The 10,215-nt window shown below is 26.4% G+C and overlaps 4 protein-coding genes across 4 annotated transcripts; 2 read left to right on the forward strand and 2 right to left on the reverse strand.

Annotated features, from left to right (window-relative positions):
- The first annotated feature begins 131 nt into the window (after positions 1–131).
- Positions 132–2,162, forward strand: LOC127067345 (vacuolar protein sorting-associated protein 72 homolog). Its single transcript, XM_051002159.1, has 6 exons — positions 132–346; positions 421–641; positions 728–910; positions 1,055–1,277; positions 1,460–1,666; positions 1,797–2,162. Exons 1-6 carry the CDS (start codon positions 213–215, stop codon positions 2,026–2,028), a joined length of 1,200 nt encoding a protein of 399 aa, XP_050858116.1. The 5' UTR covers positions 132–212; the 3' UTR covers positions 2,029–2,162.
- Positions 2,163–2,561: 399 nt separating this feature from the next.
- LOC127067341 (uncharacterized) lies at positions 2,562–7,988 on the reverse strand. Its single transcript, XM_051002150.1, has 4 exons — positions 7,792–7,988; positions 3,692–7,683; positions 3,325–3,606; positions 2,562–3,238 (listed from the first exon to the last, which is right to left on the reverse strand). The coding sequence occupies exons 2-4, from the start codon at positions 7,675–7,677 to the stop codon at positions 2,662–2,664; spliced, it is 4,845 nt and encodes a 1,614-aa protein (XP_050858107.1). The 5' UTR covers positions 7,678–7,683; positions 7,792–7,988; the 3' UTR covers positions 2,562–2,661.
- Positions 7,989–8,133: 145 nt separating this feature from the next.
- On the forward strand, positions 8,134–9,169 carry LOC127067346 (proteasome assembly chaperone 2). Its single transcript, XM_051002160.1, has 2 exons — positions 8,134–8,564; positions 8,630–9,169. Exons 1-2 carry the CDS (start codon positions 8,232–8,234, stop codon positions 9,053–9,055), a joined length of 759 nt encoding a protein of 252 aa, XP_050858117.1. The 5' UTR covers positions 8,134–8,231; the 3' UTR covers positions 9,056–9,169.
- Positions 9,170–9,195: 26 nt separating this feature from the next.
- LOC127067347 (translocon-associated protein subunit delta) lies at positions 9,196–10,201 on the reverse strand. The gene is made up of 2 exons (XM_051002161.1): positions 9,754–10,201; positions 9,196–9,680 (listed from the first exon to the last, which is right to left on the reverse strand). The coding sequence occupies exons 1-2, from the start codon at positions 10,000–10,002 to the stop codon at positions 9,420–9,422; spliced, it is 510 nt and encodes a 169-aa protein (XP_050858118.1). The 5' UTR covers positions 10,003–10,201; the 3' UTR covers positions 9,196–9,419.
- Between the last annotated feature and the right edge of the window lie 14 nt (positions 10,202–10,215).

Genomic DNA, 10,215 nt, shown 5'->3' on the forward strand with positions numbered 1-10,215 from the left:
TACATGATCAATGAAAATTTAAATATACATTTTTTGATTATATAAGAGTTTAACTTTTATACACATTATTAGTATTAATTGTATTTCTTATCACTTCCCGCCATTACTCACTAGCTCCACCTATACTATAATCAACAATTTTGTTGTTATTGTCTCTTAACCTCTTATAGAAAAATTAAAATTTATTTATCTTGATTAAATTAAGTCCAAAAATGGCATCGACTAGAGAAAGACGGACAAATGCCGGTAATAAAATGGCTAAACTATTAAATGAAGAAGAGGAAGATGATTTTTATAAAACGACTTATGGTGGCTTTGATGAAGTTGAACAAGATCATGATTATATGTTAGCGTGATTAGTTTTTCTATTTAGGTACAACGTTTTGTAAAATTTTTTATTATTTTATTGGCAATTTATAGGGAAGAGGACGAAGGTGAAGATGAAGTAGATTCTGACTTCAGTATAGATGAAAATGACGAACCAGTTTCTGATACGGAACAAGAAGGTCCTAAGAAAAAACGAAGATTAATAACGAAAGCTTATAAAGAACCTAAAATTGTTACGACTCAATCGTCTACACCTTTAAAGGAAAAAAAAATAAGACGTCAAAAACATGATAAAATTCTTATAGATAGTATTGGTAAGTCTATTACTATGAATCTTAAAAAAAATTTTTATAATACATTGATGCTTTAAAATATTTATTAAAACAATAAATCTTAACAGAAAGAAAGTCTATACGTCGTTCAACTGCTGCAAAGTCAGCAGCAACTCAAAAGCGTTTACTAGAAAGGAATGAAGACCAAAAGAAAAAAACAAAAGTAATAAAACATGAAACTTGGAAACCTACACAAGAAGAATTACTTGAGGAAGCATTGCAAACAGAGCAAATTAATATGAAATCCTTAGGTATATAAATAGTAAATATAAATTTTATATGTAGCAATTTTTTTAACTTTTTTATAACATGATTTCTTAGATTTACATATTTACATATAGATCTATTAATAAAATAAATTTCTTTCTCATTTTGTATTTACTTGCCATTTAAAGAGAAGTACCAAAAATTAGAAAATGAGAAAAAAAACACAAGAGCTGTTAGAAAAGCACACATAGGCCCAATGATCAGATATCATTCAATGTCAATGCCTGTAATGGTTATTACTGAACCAATAGAAAAAGAAGATGATAAAATTAATGTAGAAGAAGGAGATGATGACAAAAATGTAATTACGAATTCTGATAGAGTTTCTGATACATCTGGCTTAGGAGATTGGTAAGATTATTTTCTAAAATTATTTTCTTATATAATGTTATATATTGATATATGAAATAATAATTAAAATTAATATATGCATTCAGCTATTATAATTAAAAATTGGAAAAAATAGAATTAATAATCTAATTTTAGAATATTTATTGAAATTATATTTATGTAAAGTGCTTTATTTTATTCAGCACAGTGACTGATTGTGATATAGAATTCAACTCAAAAGATAAGTTGAATAATATTACAAAAACCAAAATAAATCTTCAGTGTGAGGAAACAGGAACATTTTACGAACGAACGTTTATTACATTTGAAAATGAACAATTATTATTAGAAACATTTAAAAAAACTGCTCCACAAAAACCAGCAACGAAAGCTCTATGTGCTATAACAAGGTAAAAAAAAAAATTTTTTTTTGTTATAAAAAAATTGTTTGTTATAAAAAAATTTACTGTTATAAAAAAAAATAGCATATATAAAATGTGAATGTTTATATTTTTATTAAAATTGATTTTATCTTTAAAGGCTTCCTGCAAAATATTTAGATCCTATGACACAATTGCCATATAAAAATGTACAAACATTACGCCTACTTCGTGAAGCATACTATCGTCAGTTAGAAGCCCGTAGCGATGTCAATGATAGTTCGCTAAGTCCAGAATTATTACGATGGCTCGAATGGAGACAAAAAAATTGTGGTACAAATTATAGAAGTACTATACGCCTTGAACCAGCAACTATTTCTACAACTTCATAATATATTTAATTATTTAATAAATAGTAGATAGTAGGAAAAAAATTATATAATTATATTTTTTGTAGTTAATTGTTAATTTAGGTACTTTAGTTACGAAATTGTTTGGTTTCTAAATATAATATTATTAAATTATACAGTTGTTTAAGTAATTAAAATAAGTTGTTTAAATATTGGAAATAAGTTATACATGGTTAAATTTTTTACAAAAAGTTATTTATTTTAATTATCTGATCTTATATTAAAAAAAAAAGAGAATAGAAATGATTTAACATTATACATATACTTAATTCGACACATGTAATATATATTTTTATAACATTATAGCTTTAGCCATAAAATAAAAATTGGATATATTTATTATTCTGTTTTTATCATATATAATAAAATTACCCATGTTATACAATATTATGAATATTCTAAAACTTATAAGTTATATAAAAATAAAATTAAGCTGTAATTTCTTTCTGAATATTTTATAAACAAAACAGATTCATATAGGAAGAATTGTATAATTTAAAAAAGTAATTAATTAATCCAATATTAGTGCTTTTTACTAAAGTATAATTAGAACAAATATAATGATACTGAAGACTACTCTCATATAAATTATATTTACATATTTAAGAAATCTTATTATATAGGTAAAACAGCATTTTTTATCTTCTCCTCTAATCTTCGATTTTCCAATTGCTGTTCCTTTAAACGATTTTCTAGAAGTTGGGATGAACGATGTACATCTATAATTTTATTTTTAGTGTAATCACAAAATTCAGCTAATGGATCAAATTCATTTATTACATCATCATCTTCGAAAGTACTATCACTACAATCCTTCAATTTCCGTTTTTTCTGAACCGGTTCTGTAATTATATTGTCTCTCTTAATAGAATATGTTTCATCTAGATTTATTTTTGAAGTAAATTCTGCAAAGGTAGTAGATTTAAACCACCATGGTAGTGTTTTAAAATACTTTATATAATTTTTATTATAAACGACCTTTAAATCCGTTTCGATAAAACTTATTTTTTCTTTGACAATGTGGACTAATATATCTGCAAAATTCATTACTTGTATACTACCTGTCATAAAATATAAATGACTTAAAATATCACAGGAAAAGGCATGATTATTTATATCTGGTAATACTATTTGACAATAATGGATTATATTTTGATGTAATTGATGTACATCTGTTACTGGCCATGGAAAGCTAGAAAAGAGCAAAATATTTCTTATATAAATAATATTTATTATATATTTAAAAACAATATAAATAAATATTTTTTTTTTAATTACCTCCAATGTGGTAGCATCAATCCACTTATAATATTTTCTAAATTTACCCTATACTCCACTGTTCTCCATACATCATCAAAATATTCATAACTACATGGTGATATGCACTGATTTTTTACAAATTTTTTTAATTCTGGTGAAAATTTTGTATACATTAGAGATTCTGGATCTAATAAAATATGGATCAAATGTGCCACTGCTTCATTATGTAGATTTATTAGAAAATTGGGATCTTTTATAGATTCAGAAAGATTTGCATTACGAATTGAATCTTCTAAAACTCTGCAACAATATAAATTATTTCTATAAATTGAATGGATTGTGATATATATAAAACACATATGCAATAAAATGTAATATTACTTACCTTTGCCAGAATTCTTCTGTTATACAAATATCACACAAATTTTGTAAAGAATCCATTTCCAATGGATTTTTTGGAGGCTTATTAATAGCCAACCACAAAATCGTGCTTTGAATCAAATTTAGAATAACTGTTTCATTCAATGTGTTCTCAACAGTGATAGTGTATTCAGATATATATCCTGACTCTAACAGAGTATCTAAATCTGTTACAATTTTTTCTTTTTCTGTTTCCAATCCTCCATTTCCCAAAATAATAAATACTAAAGGTATTGGTATGAGTTTCTCTCTAGACAATATAGTTTTTGTTAATCGTTTGTTAACAGAAATAGCATTTTCTGAAGCAGTAGCAATAAATATAAAACCATCTGTTCCAAATAAATTGTGTTCTGCAATAAAACCTTCAAAATATCTTATACAAATATGTAAATTTTCATATGGGTTTGGTTGAAATGATTTTATTATTGGTTCTACTGTATAATCCTCAGGGCATAAATATCGATTTATTATTTTTTTATATTGCCATAAATCAGTTTTATTTTCTAAATGTGGCCATGATATTACAACTTTCCAAAATAAATTTGTTGTAATATGCATATTTAATGATTTAAGGTTTTCTTTAATACCTGCATAAATGATCACCTCAATAGGAGCTAAATTATTTATAATAGGAGATTTTGGTACTTCTACTGTGCACTGCCTTTTGCACATATTTTCTATAACTAATTTTTGGCCATCACGATATAAAATCTTAGCACATTCATCTATAGATTGTTTCTGCAACCAAACAGGTGTGTTATCTAATGCTTTTCTTTGCTGATTTTTTTTAAATGCCCATGTTTTCCATACATGAAAATATTTATTAATCTTTCGTTCATTTCTCTTTTTTGTGAATTCCTCTACCTTTTGAAAACTTGTTATTTCTTCAAATAATATTGCATCACACATTTCATCAATGAAACAAGTTAACATATTGTTACTTAACGAATTATACATTATTGATCTATTTATTTCTTCTTGGAGAATAGTAGAACATGGTTCTTCTATCACTTTTTCTATCAATTCTTCAAAAATTTCCTCTGTGTCTTTATTAATTTGTTGCATTTTTTGTTCCATCTGTTTAATGCCTATAATTTCTGGCTCCTTTTTAATTGATAATTTATTTTGCGATTGCATATTTTTATTTATTGGTGCTGTTTGTTCAGATGGAACAAACTTTGTACTAGATATACTTTGATGTGAAGTAAAACTTACATTTGAGACATTATTGTCAAATATTGTGCATGGTACAGTAGATTTTGTAAATATATTTCCTTTTCCAGTTTCAGAAAATATGCTCTTATTTACAGTCATCAGAAATGGTGAAGTCATTTCAAAAGTTTCTGTAGGTTTAGTCTGATGTAAAACATTAAAACTCGATTGTGGAAGTGATGCATTATTGCTTGTATTATTAGAAATACTATTTTTATCTTTAAGTTTTTTTGGTAAAGTATCATAACATGTTTTATTAAAAATTATGGGTGTACTAAGACAATCTTGTTGTGTCTGAGTATCTGATGGTAAATTTGTCTCTATCTTACTTTCAGATGTAATCTGCTCAGATTTGGATGTAATTATATTATGCTCTGACTGAGATACAGGAGCAGTGATAGTTTCGGATTTATTTAAATTAGTATCATTAATTTTAGTTAGTTTCTGAAAATGATCATAATATTTAGTAGTTGGTGTATCTATAGGAAAGGTATTATGATTTTTTTCGTTTAATAAAATTTCTTTTTCTGAAGGTTCCGATTCTTTTTCTATAATCTCATGTGAAATTAACTTTACTACACTTTTATCGATACTTGAATTCTGATCTTCTGCATTTATAGATTGAGGCATTAAATAACCTTCAGAATCAAAACTACTGTGGGGCTTATGATTCTTGTAAGATTTTTCAGGCATTTTTCCACCAGCAATGCATTCACTAATTGATAATCCTTTTGAAGTTCTTTTTGACTCTATCATGTAATGAGCTCTACCTTGTTGTATATTTGACATTGGCAAACAAAAATTTTGTCTATTTAACATTACATATAATTCATCACTTGATACATTGATTCCTACTTGTTCACAAAAACATATGGTCTCATTCTCATTTTCAAAACCAAGATTATGAAGTAATTCATATAATGGATATGCTGTAGATGTAGTTCTACAATAAGCCTTGACCATTATAGATAAAGCTTTCACTCTGACTTGATTAAAATATCTAAGCAAAATGCAGGCATTTAAGTATGTTGTTTGCCGCACTAGCTTGAAAAATTTGTAATAATTATTAGACTCAAGAGTAGAATAAATATTTATTGCAAATTGTACTTCTGGCGATTTCTGTATAGGAGTTGGAAGTTGCTGTAAGTCTGACATAAAATTACCATTATTCAAATTTAAGAGAATAATATATGCTCGAAATTCTGGTTCATTTTGACATGTGATACCTTTTACTCTCAAATCATGATACATATACTTTAAAGACTGTAAGCATTTTGTCAAGTTTTCTGAATTAATTTTTTTATCAAATACTGATAATTCTTCTGCACAAAGTCTTTCTGAGCATACTATATGAAATCTAGCACATTGTTCAACTAATTCTACACTATCAATACAACAAAGTTCTTGTTGAGTTATATCTTTTCTTATTCCTCTTGTTCTATCCCATAGAAAGTGATACCATTCTCCTAAATTGGTACCTTCTTCTTCACAAAGATTTACAATTTCATGAAGTAAATAACTCATTGTCATTTTTAAAGATTTTACTGGTCTTAACTCATGAGCCATTGGTTCCTCCTGATCTGCAGAAGATCTGGAATATTGTTTAACAGCAATCATATGATTTATTCTATATTCATTTCCTTCAAGTTGTTCATATGGAGCTACTTGTCTTTGTGATTCACGCATCAAACGTTCCTTTTCAGGACACATGTCTGGACAAGTTCCACTTGTAATTTTAGCAGTTGCCAATGAATGTGATTTTACTTGTTTAAGTCTCATCAAACGATCCCTTGCCTCTAAAATTTTATATTTATCTTCTGAAGTAATACTAATTTGATGTATTATACTTTGTAATTCCTCTACAGATGCACCATGTAATGATGTCATTATTTGACTATCGCTTTCAACTTTATCTACTTTTGCTGCTACCTTTTCTATTTTAGGCAATATCTTCTCAGATTTTTTTACATGTGACCCTTTGCCTCTTTTTCCAATAGATGGTACTCTATATATATCACCACTTTTATAATCAGGTAAATTATATTCCAAATTTGTCATGGCTTCTAATTCAGTTCTAATTTCATCTTCTAATTTAAGAAAATTTGTAACTATATTTTTCTTTAATTCTTTCTTTTTAGTAGGGGACTTTGGTATCTTCTCCGACTTTGTCCATTCGACAAGAAATTTTTTACCTAAATATTCTCCACTTTTTTGATAGGCATTATTTGCTTCTTCTTTAGATGCATAAAATACTATAATTATTTGCTTCTTCGGTTTAATAGTAATTTTCATTATTTGACCATAAGTATGAAAATATTCTTTTGCTGATGATTTTATAAGTAGTTCTTTTGGAACATTTGTACATGTTATTGAATTATCCAAATTAAATTTTACTATATGTGATCTAGAATTTTTAGCCAATTGTTCAAAAGCTGAACTATCTTTCAAAGCATGAGCAAACACATTAACCGATGGTTCAAATGCATTTCTAGATATTTTAGGCTTATATTTTTTTTCAGTTTCATTACTTTGTGTTTTGGTATAATTAGTTAACTGTGATATTGCTTCAGGTGCTGCAAAACTAAATGTTTGTTTGCTTGAACTTGGAGAAATAAAATTAGTTGAAAAATCATAATTGAATGATTTGGGAGGACTAAAGACAACATTTGGTCTAGAGAATGTAAATCCTTTTGAAGTATTTTCTGTAATGTTTGTATCCATTTCTTCTTTGTCATACATTTTTTTCTACAGACACAAATATAATTATTTTAATACTAATATCAATAATAATACTATATATAACATTAGTCTTTTATCTTAGAAAATTTTCTAATAATGTAATGGTTATTTTACCTTTTATTCACTTTGAATATCCAAAAATGCTACATTTCTTTGAGATTTTTGTTTTTTCATAAAAGGAGAAAATCGTCCTACACTATCATATTATTTCAAATTACTAAAAATTCTAACCTTATTTATTACGTTTATAACTCTTAACAGTCGATATTAAAATTATTTGACTAAATCTATAGCCAAATTCATACCGTTGCTCGAAGTAAACATATTGTGTGGTGCATGCGTGTATATATATATACATATATGTATGCACGTGTGTATGGACATAGTATGAAATTTCTTAAAAGTAACCAATCATCTTCCATATAAATCGTATAGCCAATAAACGTTAAGTATTACGATACTTGTGAAATTGTGTGAGTCATCTCATGTTGTCATGTCATTACTATATTATTAGTAAACTACATTCAAACTAGTTTCCATAAAACAAAAAAATAATGATTAAATTAACAAAAATATTTAATTTAGAAGATTTCACGTTAATAGTGCCGTCAGTGGCAGTTGGTAATGTCGCTCAATTAACTGTCGATCTATTAGTTGCGAGTCTTAACCTTCAAAGAATTGGGCAAATCATAACTTCTGCTTTTATACCCATAGTTGGGTTGGATCCTTATATCGAAACATCTGAATACTTAAGCACTGCAGTTGATATATATGCAGGAGTTGAAAATAAAATACTTGTTATACAAATTCGTTCACCATTTATCAAATCATTAAATAGTTTTTATGATAATTTATCTCAATTTATTACAACGAATAAAATATCTAAGGTATACTTTTATACATATTATAAACATATAAATAACATAACACTTTTTACTTCTTTTTATTCTAGGTAGTAATCCTGACAAGTAGTTACGCTTATGAGAAAACAGATACTGAATTAAATGTTACAGAATTGAGATACATTGCATCTGCCAATATATTATCTGATAATAAACAAGTTTTCGATAATTTAAAATGGCTCCAATATGAATCAAAACATATATCTTATTCAAACAACAAACAAATAACACAAATTCCAGGAGGAGGCTTTGCAATCAATTTATTTGATTTCCTTACAAATAATAATATACCATGTATAATTTTATTTAAATTTTGTTCTGAAGGAGATAATATTCCTGATGCATTAAATTTAATAAATTACTTAAATCAATGGATGAATTTAATACAAATTAATTCTATTGGATCTTTAGCTATCAAGTATCCACCATCATGGAAATATTTATTTGGAAATGTACCATCATCTGAGATATATTAAATAAAATAAATATATATTATGAAATTATTTAAAAAAAAATGTTTATTTCTCTTAACAAAATCTTGTATATTAAAATTGTATGATAAAATTGTACAATAAAAAATTATAAAGGTATATCAGATACAACTAATATAACAGTATAATTTTTTCAATTTTAAAAATGTATTTAAACTGAGTCAAATTTATTTACATTTGTTTAATTATATTTAAACTGTATTCATATCCTACATTATATTTTTACAATATAGAAGTAGCAAACACATTTAAAATATTTATGCTTACAAAATTTCAATCTAACATATGAATATTTCAATTTAATAATGATGTATACAGAAATGAGACTTTGTAATAAATGATATTTTTACTATGCAAGAAGTTTAAATTTAGCTGAGAATGCAGCATATGAAACAAGAGCAGCTAAAAATGCTGCCAAAAATTCAGAGTTAATCCATGGTCCAAGATAAATACCTGGATTATTAAGTACAACTACAGCTAATGGTTTTACTATACTAGGATCTTCTCCATTTCTATAAGCTTTACGAATAGCAGCATATTTTTCTTCATCATAAAGCTTAACACTATAATCTCCAGATCTTGCATTTTTTATTTCTTCTGTCCAAGAAACCTAGAAAAAAAAATAAATATTTAAAATAAAAATATGAATTACAACATACAAATTATTTAATTTATTATTTTACCTGATATTTATTATCTGCACTTAATCTTACAGCAGGTAAAGCTTTTCCTTCAACTTCTGCATACAATGGAATTCCTTTCACACCATTGCTGCATTTTAATACGAATTGTGTAGTAAAAGCTACATTAGTAAGAACAGTAGCATCTTCTGTTACATACGCCGATGCTACAACTTCTGGTTTTTGACATGTTTCTGCGGATATGGTCAAAATTACAGCAGATAATGTATATAGAAAAATAGACCAATTCATGTTTATTAAATTACTTTATAAAATAATTAAATTAATAGAATTCCTATTAAAATCTAATAGTAGATCGTTATATTATATCCGATATAATGTAGTAAACGATAGTATGCACAACCCTTCAAACACGTTTCTTATTCTACTTCGATCTTATCCCATCATAACGTAATTCAAAAACAATATTTGATTGCAGACGTGGTTATGACGTGTCTTTTACCT

The sequence above is a fragment of the Vespula vulgaris genome, chromosome 10 (genome assembly GCF_905475345.1).
Source record: "Vespula vulgaris chromosome 10, iyVesVulg1.1, whole genome shotgun sequence".
NCBI lineage: Eukaryota > Metazoa > Arthropoda > Insecta > Hymenoptera > Vespidae > Vespula > Vespula vulgaris.